Source organism: Cetorhinus maximus, chromosome 9 (assembly GCF_964194155.1).
Source record: "Cetorhinus maximus chromosome 9, sCetMax3.hap1.1, whole genome shotgun sequence".
Lineage (NCBI taxonomy): Eukaryota > Metazoa > Chordata > Chondrichthyes > Lamniformes > Cetorhinidae > Cetorhinus > Cetorhinus maximus.
Window position 1 is genome coordinate 103,810,982 of NC_135887.1, and position 21,477 is coordinate 103,832,458.

The window sequence follows — 21,477 nt, forward strand, 5'->3', positions numbered from 1 at the left end:
TAAACATTTCATAAAATGAATTTTTTTGCAGGTATAATTACAAGTTCCCAAAACTCATAAACTGTTTACAGCTGGTAGTTCAAAACTGATTTAATATCACTGGAACATGACAAATGGTTTAAATCACAGTTTCCAAAACAAAACTTGCAAAACATCAGCTCTCATCAACAGTTCATAAATATAAAAGATTATATTTAACTATTGCCTGCTTCCCAGTCACATAATATAACAAGCCAATCTGTGATCCTCATTTAATAGCAGATGTGGCCCTACACTTTTCTTTAAAAATTCATTCACAGGATGTGGGCTTCGCTGGCTGGGCCAGCATTTATTGCCCATCCCCAGTTGCCTTTGAGGTGGTGGTGGTGAGCTGCCTTCTTGAACCGCTGCAGTCCATGTGGTGTAGCCACCACAGTGCTGTTAGGAAGGGAGCTCCAGGACTGTGACCCAGCAACAGTGAAGGAATGGTGATATATTTCAAAGTCAGGATGGTGAGTGATTTGGAGGGAAACTTCCAGGTGGTGGCATTCCCATCTGTCTGCTGTCGTTGTCGTTCTAGGTGGTAGTGGTCATGGGTTTGGAAGTTGCTAAGGAGCCTTGATGAATTCCTGCAGTGCATCTTGTAGATGGTACACACTGCTGCTACTGTGCATCAGTGGTGGAGGGAGTGAATGTTTGTGGATGTGGTGCCAATTAAGCGGGCTGCTTTGTCATGGATGGTGTCAAGCTTCTCGAGTGTTGTGGGAGCTGCACTAATCCAGGCAAGTGGGGAATATTCCATCACACTCTTGACTTGTGCCTTGTATATGGTGGACAGGCTTTGGGGAGTCAGGAGATGGATTACTCATCACACAATTCCTAGCGTCTGACCTGCTCTTGTGGCCACAGTATTTATATGTCTATTCCAGTTCAGTTTCTGGTCAATGGTGACCCCCAGGATACTGATAGTCGGAGATTCAGTGATGGTAATGCCATTGATCATCAAGGGGCAATGGATGGATTCTCTCTTGTTGGAGATGGTCATTGTTTGGCACTTGTGTGGCACTAACGTTACTTGCCACTTATCAGCCCAAGCTTGGATATTGTCCAGGTCTTGTTGCATTTGGACTTGGACTAGTTCAGTATCGGAGGAGTCGCGAATAGTGAATATTGTGCAATCATCAGTGAACATCCCCACTTCTGACCTTATGATGGAAGGAAGGTCACTGATGAAGCAGCTAAAGATGGTTGGGCCGAGGGACTACCTTGAGGAACATCCGCAGTGACGTCCTGGAGCTGAGATGACTGACCTCCAACAACCACAACCATCTTCCTCTGTGTTAGGTATGACTCCAACCAGTGGAGAATTTTCCTCCTGATTCCCATTGACTCCAGTTTTGCTCGGGCTCCTTGATGCCACACTCAGTCAAATGCAGCCTTAATGTCAAGGGCAGTCACTCTCACCTCACCTCTGAAGTTCAGCTCTTTTGTCCATTTGTTAAACTTAGGCCATAAAGGCTATCCTTCATAAATCTTTCTGGTTGTTGCATCCATGAAGGAGGTAACAAGATCATGCAAAATTATGAAAGTTTAATATTGGATTTTTAATTTTAATGGCTTGCTTAAATAAATACTCATCACACTTCAAACTTGTTCACAGTACATGTTTCAACGCCATTAGTGCTACAGGATTGCAAGCTTCAATAATTCATTGCACTTCCTCTTCTTAGGTGCAGAGGATAATCATCACCTGCGAGCAATTTAAAGAGGAATTCCTCTGGCTTCATTTTAATAAAGGTGATTATTGAAAACATTGAAAAAAAAATCTATAAACTCATCAACTGTGTCATTTGTAAAATCCATAAAATTAATGACAATTTGAGCATTCCAATTAGATCAAATGAGATTTGTCTGGCTTCCTTCTTCCCCTAATCTATAATTTAGAATGCCAAAAGTTTTTATGCTTTATAATCCAAATATCCTTTATTCATTTCTTCAAAATTCCCTCTTCTCTTTAAAATTCCCCAGCTTCCATTAACCATTGGGTAGTCGAACGAAGTGCTGCTTAGCATCTTTATCCTGCTGTGTAAATGGCTACTAAAATAATTATGTGACACCCTATATTTTATTTTTTGAGAAAGCATCTAAATCTTCGGCTTCCGCTTAATAGCGGAAGAAGCGGCACAAAAAGAGGCTGGTAAAACCTAACTGGATTATCCAGCCTGTCCCATCCTGAAATGGTGCAGCTTACATGCATCATCAGCCCACTCCTGCCCCCACCCCAAGATCTTGCGCGTTCCAGGAAAACGTGGAGAGAAATAAAAGCTATTTTAGGAATACACTCTGGGAAATTCTCTCCAGGGGGCCATCATTGCTATGTTCTGTAACTTGAAATGCCTTCCACTAACATCAATTTGTCCAGCTCCATTTTGACAGCCAAATTCACAATAGCTTCGTGTTCCACCCATCTACTCCAAAAAGCGATGTCTGAAATGCACTTTTTGGCACCAAACCTACCTCAATGTTTTTTTGTTTTGCCTTCAGATGCCTTGACATCATCTCCTCCCCTCCAGACCCAATTCAATCACCTACCACCCCTGAACAGAATCTATTCTCATCATTTTAAAGATCCCAGTCTATTTATTTCTTCTAAAGTACAAGCTCCCACACCTACAGATGTCATCCACAAATTTAAGGCCTGTACTCCTGATTCACCCCATCAAAATCATTGATAAAGGTGGACAGCAACAACCGCAGCAGAAATTGCTGTGGGACTTCACAAATGGTCAAATTCATGCAGAGTTGCTACTATCAATAAGTATCCTCTAAGAGTTCACTGTCCAGTTTAAAATTTGACAATTAACAGGATGCAACTTTACTGAATGTCCTTCTGTGTAGCACTTTATCACAGACATATTGAAATACAAGATACACTATCAACCAGATTACCACCATCCACAAACTGTGATCACTTCAAAATATTCAACCAAATTGGTTTAGAAAAGGCCTTAATTTTCTTATGCAAATTGTCATTCCCCAATGCTTTCTTCTCTTTCCAAATGTTATAGCGCATCTCTAATAATTCCTTTGACAAATGGCCTATAATTGATGTCAATCAGCCGTTAATTCCTTGGTTCTAACTTGCTCCCCTTAAATTTAGGCAGCACATGGACCATCCTCCAATCCATCTGAACAATCCCAATCTGTTAAGTGCACGAGTCAGTGGTCATCAAAGTACAGGTCCCATTGATTTTAGTACTCTTATGCTAAGTACCATCAAGCCCAGGAGCCCAATCTGCCTTAAAAGTCCAAATTCTCCATCAATCTCCATGGATTCTATTTTAACATATCTATCAGCTCAGGAAATTCCACATCATCAATAGTTTAAACAAAAATAACCATTCAATACCTCAACCAGGTCCTGGGACTTTTCTCAATGGCCCAATGCAGTTCTCAATTATCGAAACTAAGGCATGTCACAATTTTCTTCTCCATTGCTCTTTTAAACTGATATTAGATTGTGTTAAGCATCAGATCATTTTTGGCTATTCTTATTCTTGATGATTGATTTTGTATTTGCTAAAACGTTTATGCTTCAGTTTGATGTATCTTCAGACATGACCATTGTGATTTAATTTTACACAGCACCTTCCTTTCAATTCAGGGGATAGATACAAAAGTCTCTATTTATCATACCATCACCCAATGAACCATGACCAAATCCTCTCATGCTTGAAAATGTAACTCTTTCTTAATCTAAATTTGACTTCAGCAGTATCTTGGTAAATGCACTTAAATCTGACGTTCTGAGCACTGTTGTCCAGGCGCTTCTCCAAGTGAAGTTCTGAATAGACACCAACACAAGCCGACATTCAACTATTTTGATAATTTGCAGATAAAAACATACATACAATACCTTTGTTAACAATCCTGACCAAATTACGAATTGTGGGCCAGATTGATTTTTGGGTGGGGAAAAGGCATTATTTCACACTTAAAATCAGGTGTGCCCACCTTTTTACCAGCATTAACTGCTCCTAGATCAAGTGCAGCTCCTATATCCTGTCATATTGCGCTGCCAGTCTGTCTTAACAGCCTTGGTTCTGTGGTAACCATGGAAAAATGAAACCAAAATGGCTTAAAGGTGACATAGAATAACAAATTAAACTAAAGCTCAAGTATAATCAGACAAACTACTTCGAGACACATCAGTCTCTGATCAATGGCAGCATTCTCACCTCACAGTCAGAAAGCAGTGGGTTCCAAACTCCTTTCTGGCAGCTGGAGCACCAATTTCATCTGACACTTCAGTGCAGTACTGAGGGAGGGCTACACAGCTAGATGTGTAATCTTTTGAATAAAACATTAAACAAAAACTCTATTTGTTCTCATGTGGTTGTAAAAGATCTCTTGACAGCATTGTAAGGACATTCAATCATTTCCCTAGTCAAAATGAATCCTTCAAACAAAAATCACAAACTCAGAATATCTACCATTTATCTTATTTCTGTTTAAGGGACCTTGCTGCGCTCAAACTGGCTGCCATATTTCATTATACTACAACAATAAATACTTGATTGTCTCAAAGCACCTCACAGCCAATCAGTACATGAAAGGCCTATATAATTGTTCCTTTCTTTAAAAAGCAGTGATGCACAAGTATTGTTTTCCCCTTCTCCAACTACATTGGTGTAATATTAGCAGTACTTCTTGAAAGCAGTCATCTTGTGCTTTTATCAAATATAATGCAGATTAGTGCCAAACCCTGGATAGTATTTTTCTGCAGAATCAGACTGAAGATCAGAACAAATTAAGAGAAACTGTTTCCACTGCAGATAAGATAATTGGCAAAAACAAAAGGCAGAATTGTGGTAATTTATGATCCAAATTACATTTCCTCAAAGGGTGACAAAAGCAGTTTCAATCATAGCTTGAAAGACTATTCTTATCTCGATCATATTTTTTATGTCCATATATCTAACTTACAAATAGAAATTGGAAGTAGACTTGAAAAGGAAAAAGAAATTAACAGCTATGGGTAAAGAACAGGGGAATGGGACTAATTGGAATGTTCTACTAAATAGCCAGCACATGCTTGATGAGCTGAATGACCTCTTTTTATGTAAGAAGATTGAGATTCTGAATCCAAATTGATTTACAGCTCCAAATAGCCTAAGGCAAGATTGTTCCCATCTGTGAATATGACCATGAATCTTCACGGTGCAAACTTATAAGATCAGATTTTGCAAACGTACTTGATGTTGGAAGGTAACTCCAAAGAGTTTGACAACCTTCATCCGCTGTCAAATTTTGTAATACGCCAGCAGTGGCTTAATTCAACATAAACAAGGTTAACCAACTTCCCCACACTCAGCGTTTTTAACTATTCACCTGTCCATGAGGAATTCTCTCCCCCACACATCCTGCTGAAGCTTTGTACCATTTCTGAAACATGAAGTTTCTAAATCCCACAGAATTATTCTTTGCAACAATGACAATCTCTGTGATTCTCAGACTGCTCCATCATCTGCATGGTTAAATATACAATGTATTCAAGTTTTGCAAAAATGTCCTGTGGTTGATAAATACAGCACACCGTCAACCTTTTGGGATCAGACTTCTAAACAAGAGGACTGCATATCAACAGGAACAATTCATCTCAGAGAAAAGGAAAATGCACCAACCTACCTTCCAATTGACAGTCATAGAATGTCAAAGTCAGTGACTACAAATAAATCTTGAGCCTCACACACCTATAAGCAGAAAGTGTTGCAGTAAAAGGAGGCACAAAGATAAAATAATAGGTCTTCCACTAAATTAATTATCTTTTATTCTAGCACCAGAAGCTATACAAGGGTATAGTAAGACCAAATTTCAAAGAGTTGATGTATAGTCACTGTCAGGATAGTTGTGTACAACCTTTCAGTGCTCCAGCTCGAAGAACAAACCTCAAACCAAGTTACAAATCTGCTGAACTTGTACTCAGAGACCATTCACAGTCAAACCCAAAAAATATCAGGAGTTTCTCAGATTCCACATTTTTACATAATAGATCCATCTTCTGTAATGCCTGGTCGTAGCATTCTGGAAAAATTGAGTTAAACTCTGTGTAGGTAAACTTTGTAGGCACATGTCCACATATAGCTGGGTACACCCAGCTACTACGAGGACATTAGGAAAGGACTACCACAGTTTTGTAAATTATACCTATAATTTTGTCAGTTAAAAGTGAAATGTGAGAATTAAATACTCATCTTTACATATACACAAGTTATGCTGTGAAAGCATATTTGTTTACAAACATATAAAAATACTTGTTAACTAGTTTGATAAGAAAATAATGTATAAAAGTATATAGCAAAACATTTAATCATCTTCATCAATGGAAAGGTCAATTCCATCTCTTTATATTACATGAGGAAAAATCAACTACAATTTAGCACTTTGAATCCCTTATCCCAAAAAAAACTCACATCAAAGGAAGGCAAATAGAAAGACTTGCAACTCCTCAACAATGATGTGGAATTGCTTTCGAAAAAAATCTAGAATGTTCATATCCAGTGAGATCACAGGTTCTTAGCCACATTGTTTCTTCAAAATCTCTCTGGGTCGTTTAAAATAAATACAGTAGACTGACTGGATCTGGCCACTGGAACAAACTGCAGCATGACATGAAACTCAGACTCTTAGCAACAATGAGGAGTTGGTTAAGGCTTATTTCTGTGTGTTATCCAGGGCAAAGAAATCATCAGTTCACCCTTCCTTGCTGCCCTTTCCTCTCTATAAATTGATAAGTTTTTTTTCTCTTGGAAATAAAGGATCCCTATGTACAATAGCTGATCAGCATGTAACCACACCACGAGAAATTAAATGGCACTTTGGACAAGACACGTAAGCATGGATTTTAAACACTTCATCCGGCAAGTTAGCTCAAATCAACTGTGTTTACATTCCAAATTTTCTTTCATAATTAATAGAAATATCATTCCTGAAACAAATACAATGGTGTGACATTCTAAGTAGCAACCTTAGTGTTTGTTTTCTTGAAATTTAACCTTTGGTCTTGAGGAAAGAGGGGTAACAAAATTCTCTCCCCCTCAAGAGCATAACACAGTCAACTTCTTCATCAGACTAAGGCTCTCTGCAACCAAACAGTAATCATGCAGGTAAAGAGGCAATACTGATAGACACACAAAATGATTTTGAAGGCAGAAATAAGGACAGGTGGTGGTTTGGCAGCTGCTGGGTGAATACAGGAAACATCTCAAAATAGGACACAGTGACAGCCACTACTGTCTTTTTCATTCCGTGAAGGTTCTGGAGAAGGAGGGCATTCTTGCTCTTGAAATCTCCTGCAGGAAAATGAGACAGGGAGGGAAAAAAGTGAATTATTCTCTCTCTACATGAAAACATGGATATTATAGCATTATACAGCACAGAGTAGTATTTTGTCCCATCATGCCAAAGCCAACTCTTTGAATGAGCAATCAAATTGCTTTTTCTGCACAATCTTACAAATTTACTTCTTCCATCTACATATCAAAATTCCATTTTGAAAGCTGCTGTTGAATCTGCTTCCAATACCCCATGAGACAGTGCAATCCAGGTCATCATAACTCATTACATACAAAAAGAAAATTCTCTCCTTCCCCTGGTTCTTTAGTCAATTACCTTAAATTTATGTCTTCTGGTTACCAACCCTTCTCCCAATGGAAATTGTTTATCCTTATTTACTCCAGAAAACAACATTATTTCGATCACATGCATTCTCTGCTTAACGTACTCTGTTCCAGCCCCAGCTTCTCCAGATAACTGAAATTCCTCATCTCTGGAACCATTCTAGTACATTCCCTCTGTGCCCTCTCCAATGCTTTGACGCCTTCCCCGAAATGTGGTACCCAGAATTGACAAAATACTCCAGCTGAGGCCTTTATCAATGTTCAGCATTACTTTCTTACTTTTGAAATCTATGATAAAGCCCAAGATCCCATGAGCTTTAAAAGTCTCAACTTGTCTTGCCACCTTCAAAGGTTTGTGTAAGTGAGCCCCTAGGTATCTTTGTTCCCTCATCACTTTTATGATTGTACCATTTAGTTTATATTGCCTCTACACATTCTTCATTCTAAACACGCATCACTTTGCACTTCTCTGCATTAAAATTCACCTGCCACATACCTGCCAATTTCACCAATGTCTTTGTAAAGTCTGCTGCTATTCTCATTACTGTTGACGACATGTTCAACCTCTGTGCTATCTATGCTGAGATCAGCCCATAATGACCCTCTTCTAGACTGCAATGGTGGCTCTCATTTTCAGTATGCCAATCATCCTCATGCATCATGATAGCAATGGGTATGCTCTCAGAGGGAGTGCCCCCAGTTTAGTACCGTTTAAGGTAGAGTTCTCTATTTCTGAAACACTTCCTACATTTTACAAGCAATCAATATCAATTCTTATGTCAAACATATTGAGCCACTGCATGCTGAAAAGTTGTCGCTCATGAAGGTCAGTTTGTCTATCAGTGATCATAGATTGTTCTCAGCATGTATACTTTTAAAAAGTACAAAGGTTGAGAAATCCAACAGACAAGAGTTAGTCATTGTTAACATTTAAACATGCAAATTACTTTCCCCCTCAATGTCCAAATTGCATTCTCTCCATCCTCTCTGCCACTGCAATTTAACATGAATGATTAAACAAAAGGTCCTTCAAAAATAAAACTTTGACTTGCATTTTTGCTGAAGCTGTACATTCCAAAAAAATCCCTTGCCATTCAAGGAAATAACTTGGAGCATAAAGCTTTAAATCCAGAGTTTTTTTTTAAAAAACAGCTCAGCCATGATGGTCAACCTCCACAGAAATTTGTGGGAGGGTTCTAATTTCAAGTTGATATTTACTCTCCAGTGCAATTTTGCATGCTTCACTGCTTTCCCTCCCAAAGTGAGGCAATAAACCCTCAGATGCTAATCATTTCCACCTTATAACTCGGACTAGTTCGTGAAAAGCTTGATCTACATTCAATCGAATTTTGGCTGAAGCCTCCATGTATGTTACTTTGAGCTGTCTTGCAAGTTGTTGCCCTTCTTCTGATGTCACCTGTGGAGTAAAAGATACACATTAAATTAACCAATAAAAAAACCAATTCTGCAAAAATTGCACTTTGCACAACTTACATTAAGAAAAGCAAAAATGTTGGAGAAGGGAGGTGGTTTAAAAAAAATACAATCACCAAGAGATCAGGGGTCAAATCCTGGAATAAAAAACAACCAAGACATGATGAACAATACTGCTTTGCCAGTGCTTACCCTGCAATAAGTTCTAAAAAAATTCCAATTACTCAGATTACACAATTGAATATGTAAAGATTTGATACATCTAACATTGGCCTAAAGCCTAAATTGAGCAAATGCACAGATTTTCTAAACTTTTGAGAGGGGGTGCTTTTACCAGGAACAATGGCATTGTGCACAACATTCAATATGAAAGAAAAATTATTCCGAACATTGTCCTTGGAAATCTAAATGGTTCCAAATCTGACCTTCCACACAAGGTGAGGCCACTTCAAAGAAAAGTAGCTTCACTCCCCAAATTGAGGAATGCTCACTGATTATTCCTCACATCTGAATAAACTAAAGACTATAAACCCTACATACACTACAATGAACAGTTTGAGTAGAACAAATTGTATAAAATGATAATGAGGGTTTTACACAATGATCTTCTCGCCACCTTCTTACGAGGTTTACATTGCAACACCATACTGGCTTAATTCGTCTTAAATGGCACCCTCATGGCTATGGTCATGATCAAACTTTCACTCATCATCCACCTGGCCTCTCCATGTTCTTTCCCTATTAACTACATCACCCACTTCAAGTGTTTCTTCCCTGCTGAATGAGACAGTCTTGCTTGGTTCAACTCTTCATTATCCAACCAACATATTCAATCAACGTTCTGCAGTCCTGCCACATCCAATCACGAATGGAGGACGACAATTAAACAACTAACTAGAAGAGGGGGCTCCACAAATATCCCTATCCTCAACGATGGGCAAGGCCAGCATGTCAGCGCAAAAGACAAGGCGGAAGCACTTGCAATCATCTTCAGCCTGTAAGTGCCAAGTGCATGATCCATCGCTGCATCCTCCCGAGGTCCCCAGCATCACATATGCCAGTCTTCAGCCAATTCAATTTACTCCACGTGATATCAAGAAACAGCTGAAGGCACTGGATACTGCAAAGGTCATGGGCCCTGACAACATTCTGGCAATAGTGCTTAAGAGTTGTCCTCCAGAGCTAGCCACACCCCTAGCAAAGCTGTTACAGTACAGCTGCAACAGTGGCATGTATCTGGTAATGTGAAAAATTCCCAGGTATGCCCTATACAAAACAAGCAGGAAAATCCAACCTGGCCAATTACTGCCCAATCAGCCTCGTCTTGATCATCAGCAAATTGACAAAATGCCAAGACAGTGCTATGAAGCGGTACTCAGACAGCAATAACTTGCTCACTGAAACTCAATTTGGGTTTTGCCAGGGCCACACAACTCATGCTCGCATTACAACCTTGGTCCAAACACAGGCAAAAGAGCTGAACTCCAGAGGCAAGGTGAGAGTGACTGTCCTTGACATCAAGGCAACATTTGACTGAGTGTGGCATCAAGGAGCCCAAGTAAAACTGGAATCATTAGGAATTGGAGGAAAACTCTTCACTGTCTGGAGTCATTCCTAGCACAAAGGAAGATGGTTGTGGTGGTTGGAGGTCAATTATCTCAGTCCCAGGATACAGCAGCAGGAGATCCTCAGGGTAATGTCCTAGGGCAAACAATCTTCAGCTGCTTCATCAATGATCTTCCCATCACAAGGTCAAAAGTGCGGATGTTCACTAATGATTGCACAATGTTCAGTACCATTCACGACTCCGTCAGTGTCCATATGCAGCAAGACCTGGACAACATTCAGGCTTGGGCTAAGTGGCAAATGCCATTCATATCACACAATTGCCAGGCAATGACCAGCTCCAACGAGAGAGAATCTAACCATCTCCATTGGACATTCAATGTTATCATCACTGAATTCCCCACTATCAAAAGTCCTGGGGTTACCATTGACCAGAAACTAAACTGAAGCAGCAATAAATATACCATGGCTACAAGAGCAGGTTAGAAGCTGGGAATTGTGTGTCAAGTAACTCACCACCTGACTCCCCAAAGCCTGTCCACCATTTACAAGGCACAAGTCAGGAATGAGATTGAATATTCTACACTTGCCTGGATTACAGCTCCAACAACACAAGAAGCTCGACACTATCCAGGATAAAGCAACCCACTTGAGTGGCACCCCATCCACCAACCAAAACACTCATCACTGCACAGTGGCAGCCATGTGCACAATATACAAGATGCACTGTAGCAACTCACCAAGGCTTCTTCGACAGCATCTTCCAAACCCACGACCTCTACCACCTAGAAGGAAAAGGGCAGCAGATGCTTGGGGTCACCACCACCTGCAAGTTTTGCACCAAGCCTGCTTTGGAACTATATCGCCTTTCCTTCATTATCACTGGGTCAAAATCCTGGAACTCCTTAACAGCACTGTGGGTGTACCCACACCACATGGACTGCAGTGGTTCAAGAAGGTGGCTCACCACCACCTTCTCAAGGGCAATTAGGAATGGACACAAATGCTTGTGTAGCCAGTGATGCCCACATCCCATGAAAGAATAAAATCTGCAGGCAAAGCATCTCCAAAGCACATATTTTTATGCATCCATAATGTTGCCTCCAGAGTCACCAAAGAATCTATCCTTGCTCCTGCTTCTTCATTTCTAGATTACTCCTTGGCTGCATCTAAACATACGAGGTCAGCTTCCACAAGTACGCTTGAGATATCCCCTGATCCTGTCTTTCAATTATCAAAGTATTTGTCCAAAGATCTTCGATGAGTCTTTATTTCTTCCAGTTAAACACTGGGAAGACCAAAGCCATTGTCTTTGGCTCTCAGCACAAACTCCGTAACTTCCCAAACCTCAGCCACATCCATCACCTCTAGCCTCATCTATTACAATACAGGGAAGAAAGAGCATCGGCACCAAATAATATTTTTAAATTATTTGTTGGAGAGAAATGTAGCACTGGAAGACTGGCAAGCTAACATTATACCTATATTTAAGAAGGGAGATAAATATTCAGGGAACTATAGAACAATTAGCTTACATTGGTGGTAGGAAAAATAATGAATTCCCTCCGAAAGGAGGAGAGAATAGAATTTAGAAACCAAAAATATAATAATGAAGTCAGCATGGATTTCAAGGAGAAAAGTCTCACATGACCAACTCATAGAGCTTTTTGAAGAGATAACAGAGAGAGAAGACAAATGTAATGCAGATGTAAATTATTGAGATTTTCAAAAAGTCTTTAATAATTTTCTATGTTAAAGACATTATATAACTGCAATTTATTGCACAATAAATGCCAATGCCAACCAGGTCCCAAGAATGAAATAAAGCAGCACCAGCGACCCTTCTGAAATTAAATCCAGAGCTGAAAGACAATAGGATATCTACCACTGAGCCCCATCCAGTGATCCCTACTTTAAGATGCACACATGAGAGCACTGGTGTGGGTAGAAGGCGTGTCTAAGAACAAAAGAAACAATAAAGCTGCGATGTCTCCTAACACGCACTCTAGATTCACAAGTCACAAACAGTCACTCGGGTGGGCACAAGAGACCAACAGATCCTCATGGAACCGGAACCCAGGAGTAGCACCTTCGGCAAAGAAGTTTTAAAACACACACAAAACAGCAAGGAAAATATTCTGTCCTCTGTCCAATATAGAATGGACTTTGTTCCAGTAAAGTTCCGGAGTTGTACTGTCCCTTCATAAATCTAGAAGCAAGGTTTTTATGCTATATTTTCTGACTAAGTAGTGGTATTAAAAAACTAAAACTGTTCCTCTGATTTAATTTGGACTTATTTAAACGCCATTCAGCTTAACTGTAAAACAAAATCACTAAGTTACAAAACAAATTCTAAAATTTAGTCGAGGCTCTAAGCTTATATACACTAACACAATACAGCAAGTTGCTAAAATCAAGTTGGCTCCAAAACTGTTAATCCTAGATGTAGAAGAGAAATATAATATAAATCTAATATAACGGGGCTGTATAAATGCTTCAGTTAGATTCCTAACAAGGAAAACACTTCTGCGTCTTCTCTGCCCATACTGTTTGCTAAGAATATGAACTTCTCCCATCACCACTCCCTCAATGATCACTAGGTGGGGTGGCAGCAGCCATGGCCACACTGGCCTCAAATCTTCCTTTGTTCCCCCTACTAGTGAGAAGTGCCACCTCATTCTTATCAATTTTCCATTACCTCAGTTAACATCAAGAACTCTCAAATTTACAACGATACTAATTGCTTCACTCTGCTGGACATAATTTATTATTACATGATGCTGTGTAATTAATTCATTTGTTCAAGTGGCATGACCCCATAATTATTTTTCACAAATGATTATAATACACATATTTGGCATTAGAACAGTGGGAAATACTTGCTCCATACTTGTGATGTCAAGTGCTCAACATAGATGACCTGGAATACCTTTCTACCAGTCTTTCAGTGAATATGTAAATAAGATTTAAATCTGTGCTACTCATCCTCTAACATATCAATCAGAACATCACACTACAATGGCACAGGTTTGAAGAAGGGTTGGGAGAGCAGTAGAAAAGAATATTTTTGTTTCTCCGTACAGATCTAGATCATAAGGTGCCAACTATTGACATCAACAGGTGAATTTTAGTCTCAGTAATAGACAATGTGGTACTGTAAACTTTTGGAAAGGTTCTCAGCTAATTTTGAAATCAGGTGGCAGCTTTGCTCATTTATAGCCAGGATTTTCAACTAATTGTCATGTAACTTTAAATAGACTCATTTTGGCTCCAATCTAATTTTACGAACATGATAGGGCTTAAATTTTATTTTTGACAAAACCAAAACAAGGAGCTTACTCTTCTCCCTGTAAAGGTATGGAAGTTAAAAGCACATCTTGTGGCATAATTGGAACTGAATAAAGGAAAAACAATTATCATTTTAATTCAGACTGCAGCAGGCTTTTCTTTATTCGTTCATGGGATTTGGGCATCGCTGGCTAGGCCAGCATTTATTGCCAATCCCTAACTGCCCTTGAGAAGGTGGTGGTAGCTGCCTTCTTGAACCGCTGCAGTCCATGTGTTTTGGTACACCCACAGTGCCGTTAGGGAAAGTGTTCCAGGGTTTTGACCCAGCAACAGTGAAGGAACAGTGATATATTTCAAAGTTACGATGGCATGTGGCTTGGAGAGAAACTTCCAGATGATGGTATTCCCATCTGTCTGCTGCCCTTATCATTCTAGATGGTAGTGATCATGGGTTTGGAAGGTGCTGTCTAAGGAGGCTTGGTGAGCTCCTGCAATGCATCTTGTAGTTGGTATATACTGCTGCCACTATGCATCTGTGGTGCAGGGAGAGAATGGCTGTGAATGGGGTGCCATTCAAATAGGCTGCTTTGCCCTGGGTGGCATCAAGCTTCTTGAGTGTTGTTGGAGCTGCCCTCATCCAGGCTTAGATCAGGAACCTGTAAAGCAAATCCCTTCACACACGCCTTCCTCATCAGTTGATCTACTCAAGTTTTCCAAAACAAAAAAAATCAATATCTTCATCCTTTTCTGACATAAGGCCTGTTGTATATTCTTATTTAAATCACAGAGATGTGACCAGTCTCATCACTGATTGATGCACATCAGAAAGGAACCAGTCATATAGGGCCATAACCTCCACCTAGCGTTGGAAAGTGCTGGCCCACAGAAATTAGAGGAAATAAACATGTGCTTACCCGGTCTTGGAAATTGTCCAGCCATTTCCGTTCACTGGAGCTGCTTGGGGCCTGCAGTGAAAGACTCCTTGCAGGCCCCAGCAAAGTGTAGCTCCAGTGTATTAAAGGGGGCCACGACCCCTTTCTTTCACAGCACTTGCTGCCGTCAAGCAGGTAAGTTTAAAGGGCCAGGGAAATCGACAAGCCAGGGGGAAGGTATAGGTCTAAGTTAAGTGGATAGGATTTGTGGGTTGGGGATGTATGGAAGTGAGGGCAGCCTGAGCCTTTACAATAGTTACCCAGAAGTTAGAAGAGGTTTTAATTCTTCTAACTTTTTCTGGGTAACTATTGGCATAACCCTGGCGGAACCATCAGGAGTTTGCGATTTAACTCGCATTTTCAGATGGTTCCCAGTGCAGCACAATTGTCCAGAGCAAGTTAGCACTTCTGGGCTATTGCCAAGCAAACCCTTACTTGGGAACCATGCCAGAGGGATTCCCCAGCACATCTTTCGGGTACCCCCTCAAATCCAACACTGGGGAGTGCAGACGTTACAGGCCATAAGGATTTGCATGATTGATGTGCCCATGAATCCAAATCATATCAAAGTAAACACACTAGAATTTCTATAACAGAGTTCTAACAAAAGGTCATCCACCTCAAATGTTATCGGTTTCTTCACAGATGCTGCCAACATTTCTGCTTTTGTAAATAAATTTGGATTTCCTTATATTTTTAAGACTTAAATGTTGCTTGCACTGCTCAATTACATGAAGTCATCATCAAGAGCAAGAAATTTCAAAACACAGATAATTGTAGATTTAATTTTAAACACTGCTGTGGGCAACTAGGAGACATCAATAGCAGAGCAACATGAGATATGCACTGGAGGCAATAAATAATCACAACACCATTGCAAACAGTACAATGTACACTTAACAACACCACTTGTGATCTATAAACGGATATGGCCAAGGCACACAAACTGGTGCCTGAAAGGAGCTTATCAGCATATATATGCATAAAGCTCACACATGTATTTAGAAATGAATGCTGAAAATTCTAACATTCTAAATTTTCTGCTTATTGCTGAGAGTAGGAGGTAGAAAGGCCAGAACTGTGATTTAGACCAACGAAAATTCCAACAAAAGCTTTCCGTTGGTAGTCCAATGTGGTAGAATTATTTTCTGCCTCTTGATAACACGTGCATTTATAGTTTCACGCATAGTCATATTGGAAAATGTCAAGTTCTATGAAACTAAATTAAGTCAGAGCCCCCTACCCAACTTAGGGAAAAAAAGCACAAAATCAAGGGAAGTCTTTTAACTGTCTGGGACTGAAAGCAAAACAAAGGTAAAGGAAATGTTTTTACGATTCTCAATATGTTTAAGTGGAACATGTACAGAAAATGGTTGGTCATCTTCTCAGTTTGTTGATTATACTTCAATTTGCTGATTCTTCGTATATTTTTATTACGATAAACACAAGATTGACCTGATCAGAAATGCTCATCTTGTCAGAACTAAATTTATGTCACAAGAATTCTGTAGAAAGAGTTGGTGCAAGTTTAACTCAAAATACTTCAGCATCCTCAAAAAAATCAAATTAAGTTAATTTGATTGAACTAAGTCCCAAGATATAGGATTATTATACAAACTGCTTGTTTTTAATACTTTTTTTGCAAATAGGGTTTGCCATTTTAACCAAAAAAGGCTGTATTCATTGACATTTCTGTAGACATCAGGAAGCCACACATCAAAAATCAAAATCAATAACCACTGGAGCTACCCAACTTTCATTTTATTTGCGTTGCCTTCACTGTACAGAGCCACAAGTAAAAGTTCAGAAATGTCACTTCATAGCATTTACCTGCCTTTGATGTTCTAGGTCAGCTTTGTTACCCACAAGGATCATAGGGAATTCATCACGATCTTTTACTCGGAGGATTTGTCTTTGGAATTTGTAAATTTCTTCAAAACTGAAAAGGAAAATAAAACTGCACAATTTAAAACATAATTTTTAAAGTGTCCTCCACCTAAAGAAAGTCTCAATTCATGTTTATCTGAATGGTTAACGCTTCTGATAAATTAGAACACGGTTTGGATTCATACCAATGTCACTTTCAACCCGTCCTAAATATACTCTGTATATACTAGCGTAAAAGTTGAATTTCTGAGACTGATGTTTTAGGTCAAAAGTCATGGAGTCTACTTTTACAAAGGGAATGTTTAAGGGGTTGACATACATGCTTAATTTGGGCCAAGTGAAATCCAAACAGGAATGTCACAATGGAATAAAGTAAAAACCAACATGAAAGAATTTGTATTAATTATCTAACATTTATTCATTTTATAACATTACAAGCTTATATTGCATTGGGTGAAATGTGTAACAAATTAGCTCCAACACTTCACATTGAAATCTTTCAAAATCACTCTGGTCATGATCTGAATCATCAAGTAACTCATCCCAATTGCCTGGCTGTATAACATCAGTATGGATCTTCCGAGTCTCCATTATCATCAGCAGTAATTTTAGCATCATCATTCCACAAGTAATCCTGCTCTGTACTGTTGAGCACATTCGATATTACATATTTTACAAATGATTTTTGACAATACTGGGAACAAGTTCATTCCACACATCTGTGACCCATTGACAATATTGCTAGTAAGTCTGCTTGCATATTTCAGCCCTTAATAAATAAGTTTTTTGCCTTCTAACATCCAATTGTTCCACATCTTTCAGAAACTGCCTTAAAAAGGTTTATTTACACACACATCCAAGGGACGAGCAACACAAAGACTGCTAGGAATAACAACACATCAGTGTTGGTCAATCCTACATCACTGACTACATTATCGACAAGGTGAAATTCAAACGTGTCCCACATAGGCAAACCTTTTCTTCGCATAGTCCTCTTGGTCTGAAGTCCCACACTTTGATCCATTTCTTGCATTCACCTTCATGCATCCAGCCTCTCTCATGAACATGGATGACAATGCATTTCTGAAATTTCTTTTTTTTGCTTGAATATCACCATCAACTTTAATTTTGTGCCATCCACTATGCAAGGTGAATCCACTGTGAACCATATCTTCAGATGGCCAGCCATCTTTACAAGGACAGTTTTATCACCAATCTTAGCTCTGTCATGTCGAAGTTCATCGATGTTTCATCTGTATTTCCAATGCGGACTAATCAATATGTGTATTTCTCTTGATGTCGGATAACAAATTGGTGGAATTCAGGCGGTAGACATTAAAATTTTCATTTTCTGACAGAGTACTAAGCCATGCCTTTATGAATTTTGTGCACTGCCCGGCACTGGCCTTAAATTCTAAAATACTGTCTTTCTTCCCTTCTCTGATGGCATAGAGTTGGATGGCTCCACAGATTATAACGTGACCTTTTTGCTAATACTCATTAACCTATTCTGCCACTTTTTTCTCTGGATGAGATCACTTGCTAAGTTTTCCTCTGTAGGCATTTATTCTCCAACATCTCTCTAGTTTATTGGATATATTTCTCCAGTCAAACTTTTTTTTACATTTGGAAACATTAAACTCTCTTACTGCTGCGCAATTATTAGTCTCCTCAGCAATGCTACAACTTTCAGTTCAAGTTGAGCTGTGTTCTTGTCATTCGTTCTTGAAGGCATTATGATAGGTCATGTGGTACACGAGGCATGGAGATTGCCACTAGAATTGGCAGAGGGAAAATCTAAATGTTTCCATGCATAACTTTAAACTAATGAACCATAATAATTGCCAGTAAGTAATTAATAATCACAACATGATTTGTCATTCACAGTCTGATCACTTTAATAATTTGAATAAATACAAACAAAAACTGAAAACATTTACTTGCTTTCATTAGCATTTTTACATTTACAATGCAATTGAATCATTAAAATCTCCAGGATTAACTTTAGGGTCTGAATTTTTTGGGCTTTGATAGCTGAAAAACTAGGGTCAACTTTTACATGATGCATATGAAAAATTACGGTTTTTAAGCCAAAAATCATGGGGTCGATTGTTATACAAGATCAACTTTTGCACAAGTATATACGGTGCAAAAACAACTAAGTCAATCAAGTGTTGTAAGATTTGCCCTGTGTTTTATCATCCTTTGCTGAAACTTAGCTTTCTTCTTCAATCACTCACTTCAATTCTCCAAACATTTATTTCTATTTTCTCTCGCTTATATTTTCCTTTTCACTCTTCCTGTCCAATTCTAGTTGAGTGTGACACAATTACAGCTAGCAGCTGAAGATGTATAACCACCAAAACTGGTGAAATACACAATACTCCTAGAATTAGTTGCCAGAAATTAGGTGAAAAAAATTCTGCAGTTTAAATGATGAACAAATTACATAAAAATGTACAAGAGCAAAAAAAAATGGAATACTGAGGAAATTTAAGATTGAAGCAACCTTGAACGATCATGTTTCAGACTTGCCAAAATCCAGCGAAAAACTCGAGTTAGGGAACTAGCAGCCCAGGTTAACACTAGTTTTTCACAGACAGGACACCATATTGCAATATCCAATGCAATTGGATATTGCATCCAATATATTTTTTTTATCGAACTGGATTCCTGATGGAACTACTTGCCAATATGTTTGCAGGGACATCAACCAACTTGCCATGTGAGTTGAATTCCTAAATGTAAAGGCTGGTAAAAGTACAATAAAACAAGTCATTTCCTAGGAGACGGCAAGTTTTCAAACAATAGATGAAATAAAGGAGTAGGGGCAGAGAAAAGGGAGTGGAGATGGGGAAGCAAGTAAAGAGAAAAGAAAGAAAGAAAGGAGCAGAGAGGGAGAAAAGTGTACAGAGCAAAAGAATGTGAGGGTAAGAGAAGGAAGAAGGCTAGAGGGAACAAGATCAGCTGGTATTTAGATAGATCCTTTAACATAGAAAAACACCACCAGCTGTTTACAAAACTGGATGCTAATCCAATGAAAAAAATACCAGGAGAGGTGAAATCAAGCTTGGTCAAAGAGATGGCTTTAAGGAAGTTCTTAAAGATGAAGCAGAGGAGATCAGGGAGCTTACTCCAGAGCAAAGGAACTATATGATTGAAAACCACAACCAATGGTCCGGCAAAAGGGGTGGGGGGTGCCGTCCTTGCCAGTCTTCCATTTTTCGAATTTCAGCAATTTCACCGTATCAAATATTCTGCTGTGCACATCCTATCCAACATTAAGTACTACGAGAGCCTATATTTGGAGGAACACAGGTAGGAATGAAAGACAGAAAAGTAGAAAGTAGGAGTGGAAGGCAAAGGAAAAAAGGGCTAGCTGCAAAGAGGGAGTTGTTCTATTTGGATGGGTTTAAACTGGCCTGGGATCTGTGACCTGGTGAATCGGAATAACTAAGACTTATCATAGGGCTTTAAACTACAGGGATGAGAAATTTCTGCCAGTTGGTGGCATTCTGACTTCTGGCTCATGGAATTCCACCCTTTTAATTTTCTTCTGACCTCCGCCTGTCCCAGTGGTGCTGTCACTCAGTCCCTCTCTTTAATCCGCCACTAATTCTGACCTGGTTTTGACCCCATATCTGTGATTGGGTGATGTAGAGGTTGTGCCCCCAGTAGCTGCTGTTCTCATTTACAGCCACCCCACCTCCTTTTCCTTTTAGCCTGTCCATCCTAAATATCGAGAACCCTTAGATAATCAGTTCCCAGCCTTGGTCACCCTGCAGCCATGTCCTTGTAATCGCAATCATATTGTACCCGTTTACATCTATTTGCGCTGTTAATTCGTCTACCTTATTACGAATGCTCTGTGCATTCAGATACAGTGCCTTTAGACTTGTCTTTTTAACATTTTTACACTTCTTTGTTTCCCTCTCTTGTGTCTCCCTGCTCAGGTTCCCATCCCCCTGCAAATCTAGTTTAAACCCTCCCTCACAGAACTAGTGAATACCCCTGTGAGGATATTGGTCCCAGTCCTGCTGGGGTGCAACCCATACAGCTTGTACAGGTCTCATATTCCCCAAAAATCAGTCCCAATGCCCCAGGAATCTAAATCCCTCCCTCTTACAACATCTCTCCAGCCACGCATTAATCTGGTCTATTCTCCTATTCCTGATCACACTAGCACGTGGCACTGGGAGTAATCCTGAGATTACTACCTTTGAGGTCCTGCTTTTTAATTAATTTCCTAGCTCCCTACATTCTGCTTTCAGGACCCCATCCCTCTTTTTACATCAGTGAGCTGTGTGTTTAATTCTCTAATCTACTTGACTTTATGGTAATTGGCACATAGTTCCGGTAACAATTCAGAGATTATTCCTTTGAGGTTCTGGGTTTTAATTTGGATCTTAACTCCTCAAACACTCTCAGCAGAGCATCTTTCCTGCTTCTAAAAAGTCATTGCTTCTTATGTGGACCACGGCAACTGGATTCTTGTCTTTTTTTTAATTAATTCACGGGAAATGGGCTTCGCTGGCTGGACCAGCATTTATTGCCAAACCCAGTTGCTCTTGAAAAGGTAGTGGTGAGCTGCGTTCTTGAACCACTGCAATCCATGTGGTGTAGGTGCACCCACAGTGCTGTTAGAAAGGGAGTTCCAGGATTTTGACCCAGCGACAGTGAAGGAGCGGCAGTATATTTCCAAGTCAGGGTGG

General features: G+C 39.5%; 1 protein-coding gene across 3 annotated transcripts in view; it reads right to left on the minus strand.

The window, feature by feature from the left end:
• Window positions 1-5,792: 5,792 nt before the first annotated feature.
• The window catches only part of rras2 (RAS related 2), a 103,612-nt gene continuing 87,927 nt past the window's right edge, over window positions 5,793-21,477 (minus strand). For all 3 annotated transcript variants that reach the window (XM_078549243.1, XM_078549245.1, XM_078549244.1), the window contains exons 4-6: window positions 16,709-16,817; window positions 8,957-9,075; window positions 5,793-7,331 (exon numbers count right to left, since the gene is read on the minus strand). In XM_078549243.1, coding sequence (XP_078405369.1) covers window positions 7,244-7,331; window positions 8,957-9,075; window positions 16,709-16,817 — 316 coding nt within the window. In that variant the 3' untranslated portion in view covers window positions 5,793-7,243. The remainder of the gene's footprint in view (window positions 7,332-8,956; window positions 9,076-16,708; window positions 16,818-21,477) is intronic.